General features: G+C 45.2%; 1 protein-coding gene across 1 annotated transcript; it reads left to right on the top strand.

Moving 5' to 3' along the window:
• Positions 1 to 2,877: 2,877 nt before the first annotated feature.
• LOC144136303 (lysM and putative peptidoglycan-binding domain-containing protein 1-like) lies at positions 2,878 to 16,251 on the top strand. Its single transcript, XM_077668546.1, has 3 exons — positions 2,878 to 3,081; positions 6,466 to 6,728; positions 12,915 to 16,251. The coding sequence occupies exons 1-3, from the start codon at positions 2,914 to 2,916 to the stop codon at positions 13,057 to 13,059; spliced, it is 576 nt and encodes a 191-aa protein (XP_077524672.1). The 5' UTR covers positions 2,878 to 2,913; the 3' UTR covers positions 13,060 to 16,251.
• Positions 16,252 to 26,826: the final 10,575 nt, after the last annotated feature.

Genomic DNA, 26,826 nt, shown 5'->3' with positions numbered 1-26,826 from the left:
ACTAAAAGTAGGCAACGACAACTGGGAGATTGGTAGATAGAAGGTGTTGTGGTAGCTGTAAATTTTGTTTCCAGGATAGTACGTTGATGTGATAGCGATTGTGAGAGGGTGATGTGACTGAGTGTCCTGTATATATTTGAGCCCCGGACTTTCGTTTTTATTACTTTTTATCTTTTTATGAATACAGTGCACCAATTAACTAGCCCAACAACGTGTGTTACTTAAATTCGTTCTAAGCAGGTTTCACGGGCACGCGTCGTCCTCGCACTCACCTTGGATGCCGGTGGCCTGGCTCGGAGGTATATTCACGGCAGTCGTCGGTCTGTCGTGAGTGTGATGGAGAAGACGACGGCAACCCACTAACAACGGGCAGTCACATCCGGAAGCACCGCCGCTAGTACGGCGAAAATAGGACCACGTTGCTTGCACCAGGAAAGAAAGACTAACCGCCGCATATTCCATCCACAAATTCGTCCGCTTGCGCACGTGCGTTACTGTTGCCGACAGGATGCAGAGGCCGGGAACAGTGACAGTGCACTTCGCCGCACCGCTGCTTCCATGGGCAGACGGCGCGTCGTCGCGCTTTCTGCAGCCATACTTTTCTAGTTGTATTTTTGTTTTCGTTGTCTGCCTCTGGCCCGGCTAGATGAAGTGATACCGTGAGCATGTTTTAGACGCGAAAGTTTCGCCATACATGCATAGAGAAAGCAATTTGATAAAGAGCGGACATGGCAAAATCTGGCCCCAGGAACGGCGTAACCAAATAGTTTCTAACCGATCCGTTTAGTGGCGCCACCAGCGTTGGCGCGCGCTAAAGTTTCTAGATCAGCTTTGAGGGACTTTAGCGTGCGGATGGTGCGGGCAACCGGCGACGGGGCGAATGGGTAGACGAGGCAGAACAAAGCTAGGAGACGATCGCCTGTGCGGCTGCGGCTGTGAGCGTGCAGCGTCTTTGTTAGCGCGGAGACTCCGTGTTTTTGCGTCTCTCTTGGTCGTCGACGCGGAACTCGTGAGGTTTCTGACGACTACAAGGCGGGAAATGTTTTTTTTCCCCAACTACTTGGCATGCGAAGGAGTTTAGGCTGACCACGCCGGCCGGTGCCTTGAATTGCGCAGTTAGCGAAGGGCGTGCCCACGGCTTGTGCGCTTTGCCTAGCAGTTAGTTTCGGATGGTTGCGCATTGAGTTTTACGGGGATGCTAAGTTTTTATGGCCCCCAACAATACACAACTTCTCTCGAGTGATATTTGTTGACGGTCGGGTAAGATCGATGTGGTTAACTTGAAGAAATGGGCAAACGTGTCGAAAACGAGCGTCCTCGTGTAGTTAGTACGGGAGCGTAATCTTCAAGACGGCCGGGAAAAAAAGGTAACGCCTGAAAAGCTCAAAAACTAGAAACTTGCTTGTCGAAGACTCCGTCATCTGCTCTAGTGAAAACGCGCATTGCACCCACATAGTGACAACACGGGAGTGCGCTTTTCAACACGACCAGGAAAAAAAGTAAAGATGTAGGGCTTTCTAAAAGCTTGAAAACCAGGAGCTGGTGCGCCGATTGTTGCGAATTTGTTCTCAGTGCTCCTAACACACTGTTAGCGACTGGTTGGGAGCCCGTGTTGTAGCCATCACGGTGTCAAGCATTTGTCGAACAAAAAGCACAGCTTGCCGAAGAATGGGACTTATCGCTTTTATGGAGCAGATACCAACGTCGGAGAATGGAGGAATGCTGGTAAATCATTGGGAGATGTCATCTTGTATATGTGGTACGCATCAATATTCCTCATGCGAGGTTCGTAAAAGCATGTTGTGCTTGTTCGCAATTTCGCCGCTTTCGCGCGTTTCGCCTGTTCGCGTAGTTTTTGTGTAAGTGTTATCAGAATGACAGCTATATGATGAGAGCGGTCAAATTTGAACTAACTAGCTTTAATTTCCGTGTTACAGCAGAATGACACCTGCTCATAATTTACATTTTTCAGCCGACGGTGCCCAGTGGAAGCGAAAGTCACTGCTGTGAGCCAGCCGTGTTTCCGTGACAATGGATACACAGAAAGCGCGGAACGAGATTAGTGATGTGCTAAGTGGCGATGGCAACTGTGTCGGTTTGTTTTTGTGTTCATATGGAGTAAAATAAATGTTCCTTTCACAGAGCACCTGGTGTCTTTTCTGAAATGGCACTATTTGACGAAGCTGCGTTGGTGACCGGTCAAAAGCGCCCGGAATGTAATTATTTTTATGGACTGAATATATATATATGACAACAGGAGGCCATACAGAACAGAAATAATGCGCCATGAGCGCGCCGCAGGCCGTAGCACATGCTAGCATTCAAACTGCGCGCGCCTTAAATCGAAACTGGAACTTTCTCACCCCGCCGCTTGGTGCGCTACAGTCGGAAGCAGGCACAGTCAACGTTTATAGATATACTTGTGTACATAAAGCTACTACTTCTATAAACGTTGGACACAGTCACTCTTCCTGAGTCCCTAGGGTTCAGATATAACAATGGTCATGTGAATGAAACTGCGGTGGAAATTAGCAAAAAGCGATTGCAAGCTTGGTGGCTTAAAAGCAGAGAGGTGACAATGTTAGAAATGTAGGATTAAAAATGTATTTAAAGGGACAGGACACTGAATTTTCTCATCGGTTAAAGAAGACTAAATCGAGCAGGCATTGCGGTCGTTTTTTCTGTCCCGAACAAGCTTGGCGGCGTTTGTCGAAAAGTGCACGGCAAAGAAGTCAAGGGCAAGTCATGCTCTGATGAATTTAAGAGAAAATAAGATTAATACATCGAGCAGAGCTTGACAGCACACAAACACATAGTTCAATAGTTTCTTAAAATTTACTTACCTGTGGCGCCCTCTTTGCCACTATGTGTCTTAATCATGCCAGGCCTACTTTGAAAGTTGACAGCGGGGTGATGTCCGCCTCTGGTGGAAATGAAACTGCTTTGCTTGGAAGTTTCGCCAGGAAGCAGGTGAAGTACGGCAGCACCTGCAAGTATGTTTCGCGTAGCGGCAAGACCATTAAGCACATCGTGCAGCCGAGCGACACGCTACAGGGCATAGCGCTGCGCTACGGAGTCACGGTGAGCACCGTAGTACGTCGGCCAGCCGCACTTTCGCGGAGGCGGTCGACGACCGAGGCGCGAGACTGGCTCGCCAGAAACGAAACTGCTGCTTCCGCATCAGAAATCGCGATTCAGGGTGCTGCGGAGCCTTGTCGGTCAGGCCGCGCTATATGATGAGAGCGGTGAGCAGCATATGCATGAGACTTGCGGCCGGGAGGCCAGGGGTTGGACGCGCGGCGTTGTGCAACGTTCGAAGCTTTGGGGCACTCCGGGAATCCGAGGGATGCACAGTAAATTAAAACAAAAACCGTTGTGGTGCCTTCGAGAGGAGCACGAGATCGAGGCCGCGCTGGAAATAGGTCGAGGAAGCGGGCCCGGCTAGTTGAAATTACTGGCCAGCGGACTGGCACAGTAGTTCAGAGAGAAAAAAAATAAAAATGTACCAGAGCAACGTACGCCAAAAGGCATTAGTTATCATACCGCTGCGTTTCGAGTCGAAGGCGTGGCTTGCGAGATGCCAGCGAGGCCCGTTTTTGTTGCGCAGTTACAGCCTTCCTGTATGCTCTATGCCCGTTAGCGTACATATACCTGTGTAACTCTTTTAACAGATTTTAGCCTTAGCAGACCGCCCGTTGCACGCCTATAATTCTAGTCCCGTGATTTCAACTTTTGGCCGCGTGGCCAGAATCAATGGTATAGTAAAGTAAGTTGCGGGCTGTTGCACATGCTCGCTGCAAAGTGAATAGCTTTCACACAGCGTCGCTTTGCTGCGACATATAATTCTTCGCATTCTCATTACCCTATTAAGTCTAATACCACACCATAGATTCACGTGCTCGTATGCTGTCAAAGGTCGTGAAAGTCCGTTTGCAATCTCGTCCAGCTGTGTAAATTGTCTTTGTGAGCAAAGAACTCGTTATCGTTTTGAAGTTTGAACTAGGTCACTATTTCCATTCACAGGTGACGGCCCCTTTATTTTATGCAGCTGATGTGGCACGTAATGTAGTGTTGTTTGGAGAGTGGCGAAATATCTAAAGGCTTCTCAGTGCAGTGTAGGTCGTTGCTGGCGCTGTCTTTCTCGTTTTGTTACTTTACTCCACTATGCTGAAATTCAAATGGGAGGGTTCAAGTTCACAGTGGCAGTTTTGTAGAGCTGGCATCTAAAGAGGAGAAATGTTTCCATTGCCTATGTAGGTTCCGTGCCAAGCCAGGACAATTGATAACTCTCTAGGGTATCATAAACCGCATTTGCAGGGTGCTGTTTACAACTCCTCTGGGTACAGCTTATGATAGCGATAAGGGATGAACAGATCACTTTTCATTGTGCCTGCTTTATTTCAAAACCAAGGTTTATATTTTTTTTTTCTGTAGGTGTTGGTTGTAGTGTCAGGCTTTAGTGTCCCCAACGAACGCAAGCCTCATTTTAAATAAAACTGTGGAGAAACCAAATTTTTTGCAGTCTGTTTTTGTCTTTGGAATGATGCGTAAAATGTTAGGAAGTGGATATTGCCATGTGAAATTCACCTTCTCTCCGTTAACGATTTATATTTGTTTCAGTAGCTCTGTGGCGGTTGCGACGTCGCAAGTAGGTCAAGAACTACATTATAATCGCAGCTTTGTCATTTTAATTCACTCCAACCCTCATGCTAGCCTGCTCCAGTATCCATAATGACTGTGAGTGAACAACTATTATATTTCAGTTTCTGTGTGTCTCTTGTGACATCAAACTAAATTGTCACAACCGCAGTTCAATTGCTGAAGCCAGGGTCAAAACTGCATAGGAAAAGGAATTCAGTTGAAAACTGTTTATCCGATGTGGATGAATATCGCATGGTAATTCATGTTTACTAATGCCTTACATCATTAAAAAGTAAATGGACAGGCCCGAAAGGCTTGGCATCTTTATCCCTTTAATGAATACATTATTCTCTTCATTATCTCTGTTAGCATGTGTTCGCTTGCTTGTTGGCCATGCATGCATGATAAGTGTTGTTTAATCATGGCAATCTGTTCTGGTTTTGTCGAGTGCTGGAACTATGCAAGCTGGATATTTATAATGCTTGCAGATCATTGGCCATTTTGTGGCAGGGAAAGCTCATCACTACTGATTGTCATCAACTAATTGATTTCATACTAAGCCTCTCCTGCAATGTATAGAATGAAACATTAAAATAGGTTGTACAATGGGCTCAGTTTGAAGAGCCTGTGGAGAAAAATAATGGCTGCCTTTATAGGCTGAGCTGTAGAAGTATGTGAGGCAGTGGATCACAAATGGCGCTATGCTGAAGCTGTGGCTCTTTGTGCACAGTACTGACACATTATGAAGTGCAATGTTGATTACAAATGAGTGACTGAATTGTATAACTACATTTTAGTTATGCAATTATAGTTGTACACCAACCACTTTTATCGAAGTTTGTACATACTTTTTATTCTGATTGTTTGTTCGTAAAGATATGTGTGTGAATGTTGTTGCAAAAGTGCATTCACTGCATGCTCTTGGATTTATTGTGCAGCCTTCATAACAAGCATTTAAATGTATATTGTTTTTATTTGAATTTCTGCTCCAAACATCAAAGCAAATAAAATGGCAATGTTGCATTGCAAGATTGATTTTAGAGACTCATTTCCATTTTTCTTTTTTGTGGGGGCAAAATTGCAACAGTTTGGTCCTATATGTCTTAGGGCCAACCAGTGCTGGCAATGCCATCAATAATTTAGCTGATGTTCTGTACATTTCCTTTCAACAGGGTTAAAAAAATAGTCACTTGTGGGCAACAGTGCACCTGCATATGTATTTGGTTGTGCTGGTGGCTTGATTAATCGGTTTTATAGGTGAAAAATCACTGCCTTGTTGCACTCTTTAAAAATTATGTACTGATTGATCTAAAGGGACTCTGAGGACAACTTCATTCAATATTTGTTCTCTGTAAATATCGATTATATAGCTCTTTCTGGTCACATTATGTTTGTGTGGCAGTAGAAAATACATTTATTACTGAGAAAATTGCATTTAAAAATTTGCTCCAGCACTTGATTCAAGCTTGTGACATCTACATCAAGGACTCTGTGATCACTATTTGGAAGTGAATGGCAGTGTAGCTTAGCCTTTGGGACCTGCACCCAAAAGCTATCAATGTACTACAGTTTACTTGTGGAATTGGCTGATGATGGCAATACCTATATTTAATTTTAGACCTTTTTTAGTTTGTGAAAGGTTAGTTTTCAGTGAAAGTAGCATCGTTTTTCAGTAGGATGCAGTGATCTACCAATACTTCAGTATGTTCTCAGTGTCCCTTTAACTGCTTACTGAATGCATGTTTGTGCTCTTGACATTGTACTACAAGCCAGTTACCATGCTGTTGCAAAAGTGGGTGGTCCAAATGATGGCTGGATTTGCAGACTGAAGAGCTGAAGCGTGCCAACCGGCTGTGGACAAGTGACAGCCTATTCTTGAGGACCTGGCTGGCAGTGCCTGTGTTAGAGGCGGGGCCGGCAGTGAGCGGGGCCTCAGTTTCCGGAGGTGGGGACACTAATGGTGGTGGTGGGGCAGGCCCCGAGGACCCTCCTCTGCAGCCGGATGAAAGTATTGCTGACTTTCTGGGCCGCATCGACAGCTCCATCGCCCAGTCACGTAACCAGCTGCGCCTTCTTTCGGACTCTAGGTAAGCCTGTGCGTTTTGTGTCAACCACACTTGCTGCTTGTGTGTTTGATACCTTATTGCTTTAAAGGCTCACTACAAAACTGTGAATAGCAGCGACTATGCACCTTGGCAGTGATCACAGAAATCTCTAAATGTGGCAGCAGACTAGTGGACGTCGTTGGCCATCTGCCATTGCCACAGGTTGAGACAGTGCAGGCACCAGATAGCTAGATGGCGTCCTGGAGCCAGCGCTATGTGGAGACCAGGTGCTGAAACAGCCGCATCCCAAAACATTGCTTTTGACTGGTAGAAAGGAGCCTGAATGTCATAATCTCCTTTTCTTTCAATGATTTCTGTGCATTTAATTCACAAAAGCTGCGTAGGAATAGGAACAAATCGTGCTTGGGGCTTTGTCCCTGTTCGTCTGCTTATTACATTTTTTTCTGGCTTTCCCAGAAAATTTTTTTCTTGGAATCTGTTGTATAACAACAGTATTGTTGTGTCCTGGGTTTCAGTTTCAGTTTGGTTCTACTTGGATTCGATTTGGCCTTGTCTATGTGCAGCTGGACTTGCGGTTCTCCATTTCTTCCGCATTGAATACTGAACATGGAAGTTGGCGGCCTCCCAGTCTTCACGATTGCTGGTTACAGAAAATGGCGGCCAACTGTCTTCTGGCTTCTCTGGAAAAGGAACAGGCTGTAAAGGTGGCACAGATGTTTTCACAGTCTTATCTGCCTCGATGCAGATTGAATAGTTCCTTATCTGTTGTTCTATTTGTCGGTTCATAGTTGGCCACCAATATTTCTCTCTCAGTCTCACTTTAGTGCGAACTATACCAGGATGTGACTCATGTGCTGTTTCAATCAACTGTTCTGTCAGCGATGCTGGAACTACAATACGCTGTGCAGACGAGGAGGGAGGAAGGCTATTGGCCTCCATTTTCTGTAACTGGCAATCGTGAAGACCGAGAGGCCGCCAGCTTTCATGCTCAGTATTCAATGCAGAAGGAATGGAGAACCGCAAGTATGTTGTACTGAGCCAGCATTTTCGGCAGCAGCGATTCAGGAGGCCACTGTTGTTTTGTAACCGGCCATTGGATGAGTCGGGAAGCTGCTGCCGTTTTCATGACCGGCGATTGAGAGAGCGGGAGGCCGCCAACTTCCATGTTCAGTATTCAATGGAGAAGGAATGGAGAACCGCAAGTACAGTTGCACATAGACAAGGCCAAATCCAGTCAAAGTAGAACCAAACTGAAACTGAAACCCAGGACACAACAAGTACATCAGAGACGGGATGGAGCGGAGACACAGCAAGCGCAGAACTCATTGTTTTCCGGGAGTCATCTAGTATCGTCGTGCATCACAAGTGCCTACAACAGTTCAGAGCACTCTTTATAAATCATCTATTGGTTTTCATGTTGTTTTGCTGTCTTTTGTGTTCCTTGAAGCAGTACGTAAGAAATTAAATTAAGCAAGATTCGTGTCTTCTTGTGGAGTTACATTAACCTGTATGTTACTGGCCACACTTTTAAGAGGAAGGCTTGTAGGCATGCCATGTGTTCAACTGTGCTGTGAAAACTATGTAGCGCTAAGATGAAATCGTATTGACTGCTGCAAGCCTGTGCAGTAGTTCAGTAAATTCTCACATTATATCAGGTACTGAAGTCCAGCACATTCTGCACATTGCACATGAGCATCATCAGGTAACAAAAAGAAATTGAAATTGTGAGGTCATCAATGGTTGCAGGTGAAGGTGGCTGCTTTTGAAATTAGCACTATGGCTACGTGTTCACTAGATGTTCATAGGCATGTTTCATGTTTTTTAAATGCGCACAGCTTGATTTTGTTACCGTGGGGCTGATATTGGATTCATGAATGAGAGATACCATTAGATACATAGATACATTTTGCAAAAATCATTATCTGGGAAAATATAAAAGGTGCTTTGGTTTGCAAAATTATATCGCATGTGTCCCTCGTGGATTCACATAGGGCTGCTCTGCTAGCCTAATTGACAGCATAGTTGAGGTTTAAATTGTACAAAGCATGTGAATAAACACTGACATTCTGCCTAAGATGCTTGCTTCTCTGTCACGCTTGCTTTTCGCCTGTGCCACGAACTGGGGCTAAAGGCAGCTCCAGCACTGCTTGTGTGGTGTAGTTTTGTTTATATGCAGAGACCAACAGGTTTTTTCTTTAGTAAAGTGTAAGGTGTACTACCTTACATGCATTATGTCCCCTTGTGGAAAAGAAAGTGGAAAAGAAGGGAAGGAAGGGCGCCTACTTGTACAATTGTCCAGCATATGAACTCATGTGAACATCTGGAGGATTAATAATGGGCATCCTTGTAATAGCATTTATTATTGTCTCACAGATACCATACTGTGCTCTGGGTATATATAGCATTTATTATTGTCTCACAGATACCCTACTATACTCTGGGCATATACAGGGCATTTCATGTAACTTGAGCTAACGATAAAAAATAAACGGGAAACCGCAGCTGAGTCAATTACATCAGCGATTGTAACAGAAAGGGAATTTAAATAGTACAGTGACGTATAAATACGACAAAGATCAGATTCAAAGGTATGGGGAAAATATGCAACCAAGGTAGGAACAAGCTGACAGTGACAAAATAAATAATTACTGAGATGCAGTTAGTTTTTTTAACAAGTGTGATAAGCATTTTATGAACTTGTAACTGTGCACATGTTCAAAAGTTCTCCATTTACGTGTTGTCCGCAGAAGGAATGAATATCTGAAAGTGTCAGTGTGGAATGCAAACTCGTTTACGGTGTAGGAGGCTATAATTAGGTTGGACTCTGGTTTTTATTTCTTGAAAATTTGGTGGACTTTTTTGGTTCAAAACCAAAACGAGTTTATTTTTGGCAGATATTATTTTTGATGAATGAATTATTGACTTCTTTTCGGGATTTAATGTGGCAATCATGTGGTAAAAAGTCACTTAGAGTCTCTTGGCATTTTGGCCAGCATGAAGGGTACCAGTAATTAGTGTACAAGTGGTAGCACTTGGAGCTGTGCTTGCAGAAGGAATTGCTATCATTAAAAAAGTAACGCAAGTTAAGTGAGGCAGCTGGCAGATCAAAACGAAAGTGGACGTTTACTTCTAAAAAGTTGACACGTTATCGTTGGATTGTCACGCTCGGTTGAGCAAGGTGGTGGGGCAGTGATGGAACTATGGCTACATCGTCGCGGTAACCAGAACATACTTTTTTCTAGGACGCCCATGCACGGTTTCGTGTCCTACAAGCAGTTGATAAACCTACTTCACCAACTGCTCTAAGTGGGTGATGATAGTGAGCAGTGCTCAGCTAGCAGGCGGCGAGGAGGTGGTGCTCCCCAGTCTGCAGAGGCGTATAAGCAAGCGGAGCAGTCCCTCAAATTGCAAAATTGCGCTGCTTATTTGACAATATCGCCGTCCCATTGGCGCCCCATGACTTCCTACTTAGTTAATTTTCAGGTTTGACTAAGCGTAACTCAAACCCAGAAATCAGATAGCTATTCCTTGCATGCCAAGAATAGCGACCTTTTTCGGGTGAAGCTCAATTCAAAAACTGAATTCTGAGTACTTTTGTTAATTTTTTTCGGTTTAAACTGAAAAAGTCTGACCCCAGTTATAACGCGTTTACCTCATTTTGGGATTTTGGTATGTATCTTGAAGTATCAAGTTTTATTTTTTTGCATATGAGTTGTTATTTATTCCTCTTATATGTAAAATATTCCTTTAAAACAGTCCAGAAGTGACTTTAAAAAACGTTTTTTGCGACCATAGGTAGCAAAAAACTGGCTGAAATCTCCGTGAAAATGCCAGTTTTATCAAGTGTTTTTTGACTTGACTGCCATGCTTGCAGAAAGCATAGCATGACAACTGCTCCATGGATTTTCATCCAGTTTGTTCAGTTGTGCTCCTTGATAAGTTCTTTATGCAGCAGCAGTAGATCCCTATATTTTTGAGTTACTTTCTCATTTTTTCACTCAGTCACTAATTTGACATGGCAGCAATGAGTGCATTATACAAGCATGGATGAATGTTCTGCATAGAAAAACTCAGGTTGATAAAAATATTTGGAGAATGTCACTGTATGAACCGTTCTTTGGCTAAAATTTAAGTGCGACTCTTAGCTCCTACCATGTTTTGTTGTCACACCAGGCTTCCTGCATGTTTGGCATAAGCACATAAAAATTTATAGAATGTCAAAATCACTGGAGATATATATGTGCAAATTTGTATTTGTTCATTTAGTGCACTTCCCAAACAGCTTGCCAAATTTCATCGTTCTGTGCCAAAAAATTAAAAATGTCACCTTTCTCTCAAATGATACGTAAAACATTAGTAAACATGAATCACCACATGAAATTCTCCTGCGCTCAGTACCTAACTTATAATTGAATTTATTCTTTGATGCAGTTTTGGTTTCAGCAGTGAGAACGCCGGTTATGACGTCCGAAGTGGGCACCAGATCATGTGGCTTACAAAAACTGCAAAAAAAAAAGCTATTCGTTTCGTTACAGTCATTCTGGCTTTGGGAGCAGTTTAGCTTATGAGTTTGCATGAATTAAAACAAAGCATTGGTCGAATTGCAGTTTTCATATGCCACACGTGATCTCGTGCTCAGTTGTGACATCGCAACCTTTGTCTGAGCAGTGACGAATTCCACATGGTGATCCATGTTTACTAATGTCATACGCATCATTCCAGAGAAAAAAATGCACTCTGAAAAAATCTGGTGTCTCCGCAGCTTTAATTTGTAGAGGGGGTTCAGGAACAACCAGTTTAGTTCTATTGATCTTTTTTTTTCAGAATTTGAAGAAAGCCGGTGAAATAGGAAATAGAATGCATGACTGCTCTCATGCACTACCATATTGCAGCGCTGATAACTGTTTTGAACTAATGAATCGTGTGCACTGACCGTGCCTAAGTGAGCAGCCACTACTCAGTTTTATGACCTGCACAGTGATGCAAATAAAGAAAACAGAGGCTATCTTGAATTATGCAATTTCCCTGCTTTCCTTTTTTGGTTTGTCTGTGTGATTGTTCAGTAGAAGCTGTCTGATTTGGAGGTCGATGATCCTGAGATATAATTAAAAAATGCAAAAATTTTGATTTTTATGAAATTGCATATATGGGTTTAATATACTTTAAAGTACCTACCCAAAAAGTTTCAAAATCAGATTCGACCTACAGAAAATAAAAAATTTTTATATTTGATGCCTTAGAAGTGCCGAAATGACAATTTTGGGGCAAAATGCGGCAAAAGTTCGTGCCCTTCGTTTCTCACAACCACATCTTCAATAGCTGACATCTTGGTCTTTATCTAAAGGCGGCGCTCTTTCGTACATCCTGGTGTTACTAACCATTGTGAAATGCTGTTGGAACGTCTGCAATCTGTAGTTTTCCTGAGGCCACTACAACGACCTTCAAATGGCTGGTGCACGCACCTGAAATGCAATTTTCTCAGCTTCATGTTTTTTTTTGCCAACATGACTAGCCTTATGGAAGTTTTTGTTATGTTTTGTGGTGCAATTTCATTTAATTTTGCACCATTGAATTTAGAAAGCACTAAATTATGGAGCTACGCTACTTTTTTATGGCTGAGTTGTACATATCAAATTCTGTCAACAATAATGTCACCGGATTATATTTGCGAAAAGTGTCTTAATGCCTGCAGTTGTCTTGCAAAGATGGCTGGTCGTTGTGACACCTGTATTCAGTTTGTCGGCCTTGGCTAGATTATAAAAGCTCCATTTTCAGTGAAAGTAGCATCTTTGTCATTAGAGTGCAGTAATTTATAAATAGAGGCCTTCAATTTAACCTCATTTCCCTTTGAGGGACTTAGTAAAGGAGCCCTTGTAATGGCAGCTGAGCCAGCAGCTGCAAGAAGCCACATCACGTCATGTAAGGCTTTAGCTGTCCATTTTCTATGGCTGGGCAATGGGTGAAGTACTTTATTGAGGCTCTGCTCATGATTCCCAGCAGCAGTGGCTGCATTTCACTGTGGAGGAACCTGTGTGGGGAAGTCCTACTAAAGCAGCACAGAGCAATGAGTGGTGCAAGCTGAGTACCTATGCATTCCCAGCAGCAGTGGCTGCATTTCACTGTGGAGGAACCTGTGTGGGAAGTCCTACTAAAGCAGCACAGAGTAATGAGTGGTGCAAGCTGAGTACCTATGCACATAAATTGCAGGTACGACGAGTGTGGCCTTGAGGAGCCTCCTCAATCCGGTGTGGCGGCACGGGACTCGGCGCCAGCACCTGTGGTAATGACACGCCAGGTGAAGCACTCCCTGCAAAGGCACGAGCGGGACCACGAAGAGATTTTCCAGCTCTAGCAGTGCTCCCCCACTCAGCCAAGGACCCTTTTTCTGTGTGTGTATATTGCGTGCGCGACACCAAGCTCTGGCACAGGCCACCACATTTCTGGAAAGAAGGCCACCGACATCGGCTGGCAATGGCAGGCCCTTGCTTACCGAGTGTGAGTATAAAAGCCTCCCCCTCACTGCCCAGGCTATGGCAACAGGCCCCATGTGCTTGCCTTTCTTGCAGTGGTCTTGTTTCAGCAGACTTAGAGCAGTGTGCTCCAAGAAGCATGGTGGCTGGAAGCATTGGTGCGCTGAGTGCACTCGAAAGAGTATAGCATTGGATGCAGGCAGTGTGCGATTCACTCATCCTCATCAAGGTCTTGTCTGTCTTGATAGCATGAAATGCTCACAAAAACATCCTAAGTCCATTGTTAAGAGTTATATAGTTCAAAGTAATTAGTCAGTGTGAACACATTCAATGGCATTCATCGAGCTTCACTCTCCTTGACTGTCGGTGGCGCATTGGTGTTTACCTTCCCTAGGACATGAATTTCACAAACACTGCACCACATTGCCTTTGGCATATAGCCAGAAGCAGTTAAAAAAAAGTTTATTTACTTTTTTGCTTCCTCTAACATATACAAGAGCATTGTATCGTCTAAGTGCAGCTCTGTGATGCGCATTCATTCTCCATTATCATCAGCAGGCAATGTGGTGCATTTTAAAGCACGTTAATTATTAGGTGTAGGTTTCAAGGCTTAATTTGACATACCACTCCTTGTTGCTACCGTAATGTCTTAGTAGCTGCACACTGGCTAATCGCTTGAATATAAAAGCAAATAAGCAATGCAAGATGATGGGGAGTGTGGGAAGAAGGAAGTGTAGCAAAGTTCTTTGAAAGCTTTTTGAGGTTATGAATGCAACACAAACATAGGTTTAGTAAAACTCCGAGAATGACTGGTGCAAGCATGGCTCTGATGAGTGATGAATTTATTCTGGTGCCTAGATGAGTTGCATTTCTCGCACATTACTAGTTTCTAATATATTTTAACAGCTTTACAACGTATCTCAAGTAAGGTGGCCGCCAAGATCCTGAATGTTTTTTTCACGAATGTTTGCTGTGGTCAAGATTGATATCTTTTGTCACTGTGGGTACAACCTCTCATTGCAACATAGGCTTCCAGTAATAACAAAGGTGTTTTGTGCAGAATGTCAAAAAGTATTATGCAACTTCAGAATGTTTATTTTGATTGTGGTTCATTTGAAATTTTGCTTTTCACATATTTTATGATTTATGCGCAGTCACTTCTGTGCTGACTGAGGCGCATATGTGTATTGGGAAAAATTTGCGTGGAAGAAGCACTTTGTTTCTCATTTTCTTTTTCATTAAGGTACTCAACAGTGCCCTTTAATACTTAGCACCTGGCTTATACTGCAGAGCAAGCTACTGCTTTCTTGAGACTTGTGTAAATAACTTTTGAACTTTTAGGGTGCAAAAACAACGCTGCTAAACTTTACTTAACCTGCAGTGTTCAAGGCAGCTAACTCTACTGCAGGCAGTGAATTTTATGGTTGCACCCCCCCCCCCCCCCCCCCCTCTCCAGGGCAAAATCTTTGCAGAGGAAAATCATGCTGAACCCCATATTTTTGGCCAAAAAGTCTAAATACATGGTTCAAATGGGACTGCCCTTCTCCCAACCGCCCCCTCCAAGAGTGACCCATAAATGCACTCTTGTGTGAAGTAACACCAAACTGAAGGCACAGTGGGTGTGTTGGTATTCGCACAGTAGTTGTGTGATAAGGAAGCACTTAAGAAGTTAAAATTATATGCAACGATTTTTTTGTTGAATGAGGAAGCCTAGAATAAACATCTAAGGTAACGTTTGTTTTAAGCATCAATATTGAAATACTCCTCCTCCTTGCTCACAGATCATTGTCACGGAGACCAGTTCAAGGAAACATTGCTGAAAGCCTCCATTCAACCTTTGTAGTATTTGTGCTGTCTTGCCTCGGTTGGCTGCCATTGAGCTACCTTATGTAATGCCTTTAATTGGACATAGCTATCAATTGAAGACCATTTCACAATCAAACTGCAGCATGTTCAACTTCAAATACAGTCATTCTTCAGTTATGGAAAATTCGCTTGAATTTGGGATTGGGAAGGGGAGGCCGGTGAGAAAGCTTTGGTGGCATTTGTGTTTTTAGACTGCAGATTTCAGATGTAGGTGCCTCATCGTCATATTAGTGCAAGTCAGTGATGCTGCCTAGGGTTGAAGGGAGCTTTGCTGCTGTCTGCTTCAGGTAAATGGCAAGAAAGATATTTTTAACTCTATAGGTAATGAGTTTCGATTGTCTTGGTTCCGCCAAGACCAGTTCATTTTCATTCTCAGTTTTGATGTTGGAGGTATAACTGGGGAAACACGGTGCTCTCAAATGTACCTTTGGTGACAGTCACATTACAGCTCCTTAGAATAAATATTTCAATCGATTTTTATCCGTGGCATTTGCTTATGTTATGCCTGTATCAGCCAGGGCTAATTTCAGATGAGTGTGCCTGCTAGCAATAATTTCTGCGAGTTCCATTTAGAAGGTGCATCAATCTAAGGACAGGTATTCTAGCATGTTGCTACAGTCGTTGGCTGTGTAATGTATTGACGCATGTGAGGCTGCTGTGCAATTGCTGCACATAAGTGCATCGAGAATGTCAACACCTGTGATTTTTGCTTTCAAAGAATGTGCTTAAAAGCTGGTTGCATCTGGTGGCCTGCGTTTCCTAGCTTCCTATTCAGATCAACACAATGTTTTTGAATGTTTGTACTTGCTGTAACTAGCGTTGCAAGTCTGGCTTGCATAGGGGACTGTATACAATGTGTAGCACAGAAGCAATCATTCTCTTGGTGGCAGTTGAACTTGTGGAAGTGCAGAAGATTGACTACATATCGTAGCGTGAGGTTAACTACAGTGTGTGTGGTACTTTTCTGCAAGTGTAGCCCCTAGAGAATGTTTTTGCTGCGGAAGTTTTGTACTGCATAGTTTTTCCTTCCTGAGCAAGGAACCTGACCCAGAGTGATTTTGTTGCAAGTTGGCAGACTGGATCAGAATAACTGTTGGAATCACAAATGTGAACTTATAGTTTGTTGGGAGGGCATGAGAACACCTTGCAGATATGTCAGTTATTTTTGTTGACTGAACCATGCAAAATAAATCACTTTGAATGTGGCAGTTGAAGAGAGCGATTTCTGTTTGCGAGGAGCAAAGTAGGCTGAAATGTGATGCTTTTTCAAGATTTGGCTAAAACTTTATTCGAAACAAGTTTTTTATAAGAAATGGCCAATGCTGGAATGTGCACATGTAGATGTGGCTTGTTCGTGTCAAGGGAAAACTTTTTCTGAAATCATATCAAAGGAAGCAGATGTATTTCCTTGACATTTCGTGTTAGTGTTGTAGCTTCGTGTACTGAAGGAAATGAAGTTTTTCTCATTCATTATGTTCCCATGACACGTAAGGTGTTTTCACAATTTGCAGGTGGGCTACAATACATGGAAATACCCAGGGACTCTGGAAAAGGGTGGCAATGGAAGCAGTCCAACCCCCTCCCCTCTGTCTCCAACTGTTACCGCTGACATCAAACTTCTGACAGTCTATAGGACGTTAGTAATGTAAAGCACACTGTGGCTGAGCTAGTTGGCTTTGTAGGCACTCTTAAAGCTTTTTGATTGAGTAGCATAAACCAATCACGATCCAGCAGAAGTTGACTGACCATTGCTGAGTTAGGAGAAGCGCAATTTGCAGGTGGGCTACAATACATGGAAATACCCAGACACTCTGGAAAAGGGTGACAAGGGAAGCAGTCCAACCCCCTCCCCTCTGTCTCCAACTGTTACCGCTGACATCAAACTTCTGACAGTCTATAGGACGTTAGTAATGTAAAGCACACTGTGGCTGAGCTAGTTGGCTTTGTAGGCACTCTTAAAGCTTTTTGATTGAGTAGCATAAACCAATCACGATCCAGCAGAAGTTGACTGACCATTGCTGAGTTAGGAGAAGCGCAAACTTCTTTATTGCAGTTGGTCACTACTCATGCGCGCATATTTGTAAAGTTGCCCATTTCATATTAAGTTTTATGTGCTTCAAACACATACACCTTTGAACAGTGCTGAATAAGAAAAATTTATACAAAAATAAGAATAATATATATGTTTCAATAAAAACAATAAACGCATAACAATACTTCACTAAACAAATGGTGGCTGTGACGTAAAAGATGAGCTGAGGTCACGTGAGGCGTGCAAAAACTGCAATATATTTGCTGCTTTTTCAAATTTTTGTCATTCCACCTCTTCAGCAGGCTTGTGTAAGAGCTACGATGAATTAAAATGAAAAAAAAAAACATCATACTGCAACTTTTGTTTGCTTCACGGGACCTCAAGTCCTTTACGTCGCACCGATCGTTTGGGAGTTGAAACCGAAACAAAAATTCAGTTACAAATGGTTTACTGCCTGTTGGCACAATCCACATGGCAGCCCATGCTTATTAATTAATAATGTGCATTGCATAAACCTGAAGAAAGAACACACTATTAAAATTTGGTGTCTCTTGTTCCTTAATGCTGTTCGGTAAACAGCCAATGCTCATGCTCAAGCAGATTCTATTTTGCCATTTTCACATATGTTTTACTTTGTATTATGGTGTTTGGATTACTACAACAGAAATAGCTCCAAGCAACTAACGGTGTAAAGTACTGTATAACCATTAGCAAATTCTTTTATTGTGATAGCTCTTAAAGGGTCCCTGCAATGGTTTTGTGGGTAGCTATCAAATGAGTGCATTACGTAGATTAAAGAGTTATGCCGCGAACACGTTCTCAAAAATTAGCCTATAATTTAAAGATACATTTTTTAATTCCCATTCTCGTGGCGACGTCCAGTGACGTCAGGTAACAGGTTGACCTGTTACCTCTGACCTCTCAAGTGGCGTTTTACGCCGATGCGTAGCAGCAGGTGGCTTGTTACGTTAATGCTAGCCACTCTCCGGGATCTTCCTGTGGCAGCCATCTTTCAGATGGCGTTTCACTCCGCTACTTGGACAACCGGTTACGCCGACTACGACGCGAAACGCAGGAACAGGTGCATAAGAGCTGCGCTCTAAAACAGATTTAGCGTAGCGGAGACGTACTAGCATAGACATATACCGGCTGCGCACGCGCAGTGGCACCGCCCGGCCGCACCCATGCCACTGCGCTCGCGCAGCCGGCGTCCAATGAGCCGTTATACATCTATGGTAATACATCTCCGGGGTGTTAAATCTATAACGTCTATTGGCCTGCAAAAAATGAAATGACGTACGTAGACGGACGAAGGAGGCAGGGGGGGGGGGGGGGGGGCAGGGCCGACTGGCAGGGCTGGGCACGATACTTGGAAAAAAAAAGAATGGCTGGTGGTTTAGCATTGCTAAGCACGAAATATTGTGCAAAACATGGTGGTTCATCTAAATTTCGGGGGTAGGCTAGCCAAATTTTGGGGGTGGGCCAAACCCATTCTGGTGTCCCAGGTCGGTTCCAAACGGGGGTCAACTCAATTTTCAAATTTTTGGGGGTGGGCCACCTAAAATTCGGGGGTGGGCCAATTCCATTTTGAGACTAGGTCAAGCCTGTCTTCCACCCGAGCACACCCAGATTCAGCGGCAGTCAAATTCGGCCAAAGTCATTCCAAGGCCAAATTTCGGGTGTCTTAAACGCAGTTTGGATATGCATCTCATGTGTTGTCATCTTTACGCTGCAGGGCCACCCCCAAATTGAGCTTTAATTGCTTGGCGTCTCACACGTCTTTACATTGGCCAAGGTCATTCCAAGGTCGATTTCAGGTGGTTTTAACCACATCTGGGACATGCCTCATGCACCACATGTGTTGTCATCCTTATCCTGCAGGGCAGTCCTCAAAATTGAGCTTTCCTTGGTCCATTGGCGTGCACACCCATTACCTTAGTCTGGCTGAGACTTCATTTTCTTGTATACATAGCGCTAGACAGACGAAGACGACACAGAATACACAGGACAGGCGCTACACACAGGGACTCCGGAACTTTTTTTTTTTGAATGGGGGGTGTGCAAGACTCCGAGCTTATTTTTTATTTATTTATTTAATGCTGATGTACACAATAAATTTTATATTTTTATTTTTCAATGTTCAAAGCGCGATGAAAAATGTCACGCTGTGGTGACGACACTCCAGCAGTCAGGAAGACAACGAAAAGGCTTCCAAAATTAACTGTTTAAGGGGCTGACTCGCGCCCGCTAAGAACTGAATTACTCGGCGGCGGCGATAGCCTCAAGCGTGCTGGGCGGTCATCGAACTGAATGTCATGCAGTTCTTGGTCTTGCTCAATTCAAAGCTGTCAAGAAACCTTCGAGATAAAGAACGAAAAGCAACTACAAGAATCTGGAAGAATGTGGAATCATTTGCACGTGGCCACGATCAGTGGATATAAATCTGGTCGCACCTCGCATTACAAAACAAAATGATAAAGGCGCGTGCCGGCGGTTGTGAGTGCGAACGAACAAACGGTGGAAAAATTCATGGCAATATAAAATCGGTTGAAATGGAGAGCTTTATAGGTGGGAAGCTTAAAATTATGCACGAAGAGTAATCAACTGCATTAAAAAAGTCTGTGCATAGTTTGTTTGAATTGTGCTAATCATGATCATGTACACGAGTCAGACAGTCGACTCCTGTTGGGACATGTCTGGTTTAGCTAGGTTACCCATATACGAAATGCTTTACAATTAACTGGCTACGAAGCCAAGCAGCTCAGCCCCACTGTGCTTTGAATTAATAGAGTCCTAGAACTAATGTGTTTCAATTGTCAGAAAGCTGATCCAAGTACAAGCAGTTGGAGACGGTGGGGGGGGGGGGGGGGGGCGCTGCACCCCCTGGAAAAATGTTGGGGGGGGGGGGAACGACCCCCCCCCCTTGTCGCCGGGGTCGGGGGCGCCTGTCCTGTGTATTCTGTGTCGTGTACAAGAACTTCGAACTAACCCAAACAAAGCCTCTGTCGCATCAGATTTCATTTTCTTCGCGTGAGACATCCTCAAAATCTCTGGCAGCAGGCTAGAAGTGCTTTCGCACTAAAAAGCAGCAGTTGATGACAGTGGGCCACGGTCTGCAGCGTCCTGCATTACCCCACTGGCCAATCACAACAGTGTACAAAATCAGTTTTGACTGTATCAAAAAAGCCAGAGGCATCAAAATTCTTGAACTTATAATTTCGTCTCGTTATCAGCTTCTTGTATGGGTAACAAGAGAAGCTTTAACAACGGTCTACTTAAACTCGCAGAGGAATCCGCCTTTTTCACAAGATGTGGCGCCCTCTGGGGAGTGGGCGAAAACTGGTTGAAAACCATGCACATGCCGCGTACCGAGGGGCTTAATTGGGAGCATAAGAAAGGCGGCGGGGATGCGCTCCTCGTCTGGAGAAAACCCGGTTCAGCGATTGAAAGTGGGCGGTTTTGCGCACTGCATGTGCAGTAGTAGCTGGCAGTTTGCAACCAGTGGAGCTGGAGGAGGAGAAGCACGCATGCGCAGAGCGGCCGAGTGAAAAAAAGCGGATCCTGTTCGGCGGTTCCGAACGTGGGCGGCGCTTCACTGCAGACTTGTGTCCTATCCGACTATATGACTGATTTCAGGATGGGGAGGGACACCTTTATTACTTCCTATGCTAAGTGTATAGCTAGTCTATACTTATGACGACGTCATGCGTGGAGCGAGCTTCAGTGAGCTAAGGCAAGAAAAAAATCGAGACATCAACGAGTCGACCAACTATGACAACCTGGCAAATTTTGTTCGGACAGCGACCCGACGGTGGCGGATTGTGACACGCGAAATTATGAAATGTGACATGGAGACGACTGGACTCTGCCCCTCTGCATCCCCCCCCCCCCCCCCCACGCACACGCACGCACGCGCGCGTGCGTCTTTACCTCAGCATTTGCACTTTCGCACTGCCTTTCGCTGGTGTTCTGCACTCAAAACACAAGGGGCGGAAATACGGCTGAGGCACTCGGGGATTTGTTCTCATCGCTGTTCATATTAACGGGGCCAAAATACATGAGTCCCAAAGGGTTTCCGTGCGTTTTCTTCCGGTCCATTGTCCGTGCAGCGAGTTCCCATACTAACGAGGCGGAAATATATTGAAAAACTTTCGCCCCTAGAAATATTGTCCATAATTCGAGTCGTCCATATTAACGGAAGTCGTACTAACGGGGCATAACTATATTCGTTGCACATTTCGCTGCTATACGAGGATCGTGTTCCGTTGTACATTTCTCCGTCGCTTTTACGTTCCAGCGCCGCGTGGGCTTCTCGTGGGCGGAAGTGTGCGGATGAGTGGGCGGTATACGGCCTTCTGGGCGGTGAATGTGGTATGGGCGGGTAGTGGGTGGAGGCTTTCTGGAGGGTGGCAGCATATCACACAACATCGGGCGGGCAAATTTTGAGCAAGTGACGGTATACACGTAATGCTAACGCATTAAAGAAGAACGAAGCGCGCATAGTGCTGGCACGTGCACTGTAAAAGCGAAAGCACTGAAGACAGCCAAAATGCCTGTGGCAACGACAGATATGCATTGTAGTTGGATGCAGTATTTCTGAGATGTTCCCAGGACACGCTCTGTGCAAAAGAAGTATTCGTCGAAACGCCTGGCGGGCGTGTATGACGAGGGAGCACTGTTTTCCTGGCGGTTCAGGTGATATACTTCTGAGACTTCGACAGCCCCACCAGCGCAACAGCAGTCCCGCCGCCCGGAACAGCGAGTGTTCCGGTGATGCGCACAGTGACGAGAATACTAGTAAAGGGCTATCCAGATTCTAATTCGCGAACACGTCAATCTCAGCGCTCACGACTAGTAAACGAACAGCACTTCCGATAACAGAGTATAGTTCACGTTGAGGATACAACTGGATGTAATTCATGGCTTTTCTTCGCTTATCCGTCGCGATGCATGCTCGGTGGCTGCGGCGTTCAGCTGCTAAGCAGGATCGAGTTAGTCCCATACGCGGCTTTCCCATGTCTACGTAGGTGGAATGCAAAAACTCTCAAACAATCAGTGCAGAAAGTTTGTTAACGTCGCCATTTATTGCAGTACACCTTTCTCCGCCATTTGTTCCCAAGGTTGGCCTAGAGAACTAAACAGCCGGCGCAGATCCCCACTCTAGCGCTAAGATATAGCAACAGCCGACGAGGGAACAACACACAAAAAAGAGACGCGGCACAATACTGCGTCGTGTCCCATCTCCCTTCTTCCTTTCAAGCCCTTTCTGTTCATTCTCGAAAGGACCTGTCTGTGGCCAGCGCTGTAGCTGTGTGTCTTCGCGCAATCCGTCTGGCTACTAATCTCTGCTGTCCTTTCTCTGCTTTATTAACATGCATGGAAAGCATAGAGAACCAGCACACGCATATGTTACGCATGCCCAGAGCTCTGTAACTTCGGTGTCCAATCGTACCCATAGCAACGGTACTCCAAAGGTCGGGCAGCCGCCCTATAAATATTGTATACAGTGCAGATATGCAAAACCGTCGGCCACGCAAATTTAAGAGATGAAGGTATGCGGGGAAAAAAAAAATGGTGTAGTCACGGCCTGAAATGCCTGGAGGTAGGAGGGGACGCACATGCTTCATCTGCTGACGTCGAGTACCCTCTTGACTTCGTGTAGTTGGAAAGCCCACAAGATGCAGAACCCAACATGCTGTGTAATATCCTATATGGAGCCTATGACACTGCGATCCCAGAATTTAGGACGGCTATGATGACAGCTAGCACCTGGCTCAGTAATGATTAGGCTGTGGAAGACACTAATGTTGGGCACGCAATATAATATTCCCTCCGCTAATTTCCTTGGCTTCTTTAGAAGAATAAATCGACGCTTGTGGTTGACGAAAGTTTATGGCAAGCACAGATACAGCCAGGGTTCAAATTCTTTTTGTTGGCTAAACGTGGCGCCCATCCAGGTCCAGAATGGAAGACAACGCGCGGTTCACCAAGAAAACGGGCGCGCTGATGCCTGTTTCACACTTAGTGTGCAGCACTAATTCCCGGGATCTCTCTCGGTCAAAAAAAAAAAAAATGGAGCTTATGATGAGCGAAAGGTTGTGGCAAGCAGAGGCGCAGGCAGGGTTTTTAGGGCTGGCTGACCATGTTCTCCGTCCACGGCGGACTGAAGGACAGCGCGCACAGCACTGGTAAAGCTGTCGCGCATATTTCCGACGTTTCCATCCGCGCCTAAAAGGTAGCTCGCCATCGTGAAAATTATGATCAGCGGGTTCAATAGCAGAACGCCCGCTACAAGTACCATGATTTGCAATATCTGCAGCATGTCGTTTTACATTTAAAAGTGCTGATTATAGGCATTTGCACGGTCTTTGGACGAGTTACATTAACCAATATGGCGGGCCAGGCGCGAACCCATAGAGTTCCTTATTTAGAAACTATGCGCGAACCTCACGAAGCGGAAGTGCCACGTCATGTGACGCCTGTCCGCGGCGGTCGGTGGGTCAATGGCCAGTCGTGGCTTGCCATTGGCTCACGGACCGTGCGTCACGTGACATGTATAAACGCGGAGAAAGCGTCATGGGAAAGTATAGGGCGTGCGGCTACAGTTTATTTCGGTGTTCAACTCTGCCATCTCAGTACCGCTGTACGAATATCATTCCAATTACTTATCAGCCTGGTCCTGTTCCTCTAGCTTATGTGCATATGATATATCATCGTGTTACTGCGCGAGCGGTTTTCCCTAAGGCTGGCAGCCTTTGAGGGGTTTTTTTTTTGTAACAGAAAATATATTACAAGAAACGCCGTGAATATAGCCGCTTAAAATGTGCTTCAGCCAGCAACGCATGATTTCAAAGATATGGCGACCCGAATAATGCACCTGGAGCTTCCAAGATTGCCCGACATCCACTTCACTGCCTGCTGCCGTGCACAGAAGCAGTCCGTAATCATAAAGCGTTTAATAGAGAGTTTTAGTTTCACGTACGTAGAGGGTGCATGCACGTACGCAAACGTGAGAAGTCTACGTAGCCTGCACGCAGGTGGTTTGAAACCCTTATAGTTACACGTACGCGAAACACGCCGCGCGTTACGCCTAGCACCATCTACTAAAGCCCCAACTCGATGCACACATCCTAGGCGTACGGCGGAGCGCCTACGCGCCCAGCGCCGCGCCGTGCCAAGCGTCGAAAAAAGTCATACACCTCCATGCTCCCTGTGCTGGGGCGTTCTCCCTCTCGAGCCGACCGAAGGAATTTCAAGCGTGAAGTAAGGGGATTTGGGGGGCGCTGAAAGGACAACTTAAACCGCGAAGAAACGTTCCAGGAACCTGGGATAGGTTCAAGCCATAAAGAAAAGAGTCCCCGAGAGCCCCCGCCGTCCTCCTATTGTTGTAAACCGGACCCCGCTTCCGACGCGCGCGCAAGCGCGCGCGCTCAGGCGCGGATATCTGACATGGACAGATATCTGCCCCTGCTCGCGCCTGCGCGCGCGTCGCGCTTTGCGCATGCGCAGACAGGATCCAGCGTACGCCCGTGCGCGTAGGCGCTCCGCTGGTACGCGTAGGATGTGTCCATCGAGTTGGGGCTTAAGAAACACAGACACTGGTTGTAGCCAAAATCATCCAAGACAAGTCATTAAGCGAAGTCATTCATAGCGAGACCGTTGCTATGACGACGACCAACGCTACTTCGTCAGGCTTAGAAGCTGAAAAATCGCCTTTCTGTCTGAAAAACAAAAGCCATTTGTCGCTTGAAACCTTATGCGAGGGTAAGAATGGGCAAATCGAAGGCGAATACAGCAGTTTAGAACACCATATCGCCTCGAGGGATTAGCGACGAAGCTGTTATCGTTGTGAAGCGGCGGGCAGGGCGCCGCCATGTTTGTCAACGCTACGTACGCAAGCAACGCAGAGACCGCAACGTAAGAATCCGAATCTCACGTACGTACGTGAGACTCGCGCATACCCTTTGCGTTCTGCGCATGCGCACTGGTCACACGTACGAGCTCTACGTACGTGAAGCCTCTACGTACGTGAAACTAAAACTCTCTAATATTTCATTTTGTTTTTCTTCGTTATTACGGACGACTCGCTCTATGGGCGATTTCAGTCGGGAACCAAAGTGTGTGTATATATATATATATATATATATATATATATATATATATATATATATATATATATATATATATATATATATATATATATATATATATATATATTATTGAAGCACGGCTTACTGCTAACGCAGATTTGTTGCATCACCTTATATGATCGGCTGTGCATTTTTTTTTTACAAGGAGGGAAAGTAGGTCAAGCTGGTGTTAGCAAGTCCAGAGAAGGAATGCAGAGAGAGAAACAAGTAGACAGGACTTCGCCGCACAATTCTTTTTTTCTCTGGCTGACCGTCTGGTGGTCCATACTGCCCAGCATGTCCTGGCTGTTACGGTTGCGAGTGAGAGCGTTAATTTACGAGGAACTGTGGTTGCGCATAAACACAGCTGCTACATATCAAACTGGCACCACATTTGTGATGTTGCATTTGTATTTTGCAGCCTTCAGTCATAAAAAAAGGAACGCTGACAGAGGCAGAAGTAGTTCCTTTCTATCCTGTACAACGCAGGGAATGAAACCACCGAAGTGAACTCTCATTAAGGTTAGACCGGCTGTCCCAGCTAAACGTAAATGAGGTTTTAAAGAAAGAGTATCGTAAACTATGGGGATCCGCATCGCCCAACTGAGGCATCTTTCGTGGCTCTTCCCCTTCTGGCCCCTCCGAGCGGGAGCGGAAGGACCCCAATAAATGGTTTTGCCTGCTGGCTGTTTCTCGGTGTGTTGTTCTTCGCAGACGCAACGAAAAGTATACAGGTACTGCGCATGCACGGCGGTCTATAGGGAACTGTTAAATCTTGGGGCACGCGTTGCACTTCAGCGCCGGTGAAAACAAGCTTTCTCAAGTCGCCAAGATGATGTGGGCGTGAACAAGGATGAGGATCGACGCACCGGGACAGATTTAACGAGTTTTCGATGTGCGAACTGCCTTCCGGATTACAAACTGTGGGGCCTCTGTTTGTCGCCACACTCAGAGTGCATGAACCAATCAAATGGGATTATTACGAGCCAGCATTCCAGGGCTGCAACACAGCACCCAGGATTGAAAGTATACTTCGCGGCAATAGTAGTGTAAGAAATTTTAATATAATGCTTACTGTCGTCTTCTGCGGGTAAAATTTGTCGATTTGAATGAGGGAATTCCGGACGATCCGACTCAGACGAAGTGAGTCCGCGGAACACTTGGAGGATGTGTCGCGCCCGTTTCGATAATAGGCCAGAGGCGTATACGCCCGACATGCCGCTTGTGTGAGCCGGTTGCGACAGTCCGGATTTTGATGTCCCCGTTTTCCGGGTCGACAGAGGTGCAGCCGATGGCAAGGGCAATAGCTGCCTCTTCTGCTGTTCCGCTCGATCACGTGTGCATTGAACCTGAGAGTTGTTTGTCACCAGTCCGGTCCATGGTCGCTGTGCTCATGTATTACGGGTTATATCGGTAACTTGTGGCGTCCGTTTGAAGAAGATAACAATCCTCCCTTTTGAAGATATGGGCCTTCCTCGAATTGTCGCTCGAGCGCCTCGATTCGGGCTTGCCTCCTTCCTGCACTATGTTCGGAGCGCATGCTTCTTGGTATCGGCGCCACATGGATTTTCGCTGGGATCGTAGGGTTCAGGGCTACCGGTTCTGATGGCAAGGGGGCGTTT

The sequence above is a fragment of the Amblyomma americanum genome, chromosome 6, assembly GCF_052857255.1.
Source record: "Amblyomma americanum isolate KBUSLIRL-KWMA chromosome 6, ASM5285725v1, whole genome shotgun sequence".
Classification (NCBI taxonomy): domain Eukaryota; kingdom Metazoa; phylum Arthropoda; class Arachnida; order Ixodida; family Ixodidae; genus Amblyomma; species Amblyomma americanum.
The sequence above is the reverse complement of the archived record's forward strand: the minus strand, read 5'-3'. Positions and strand labels throughout refer to the sequence as shown.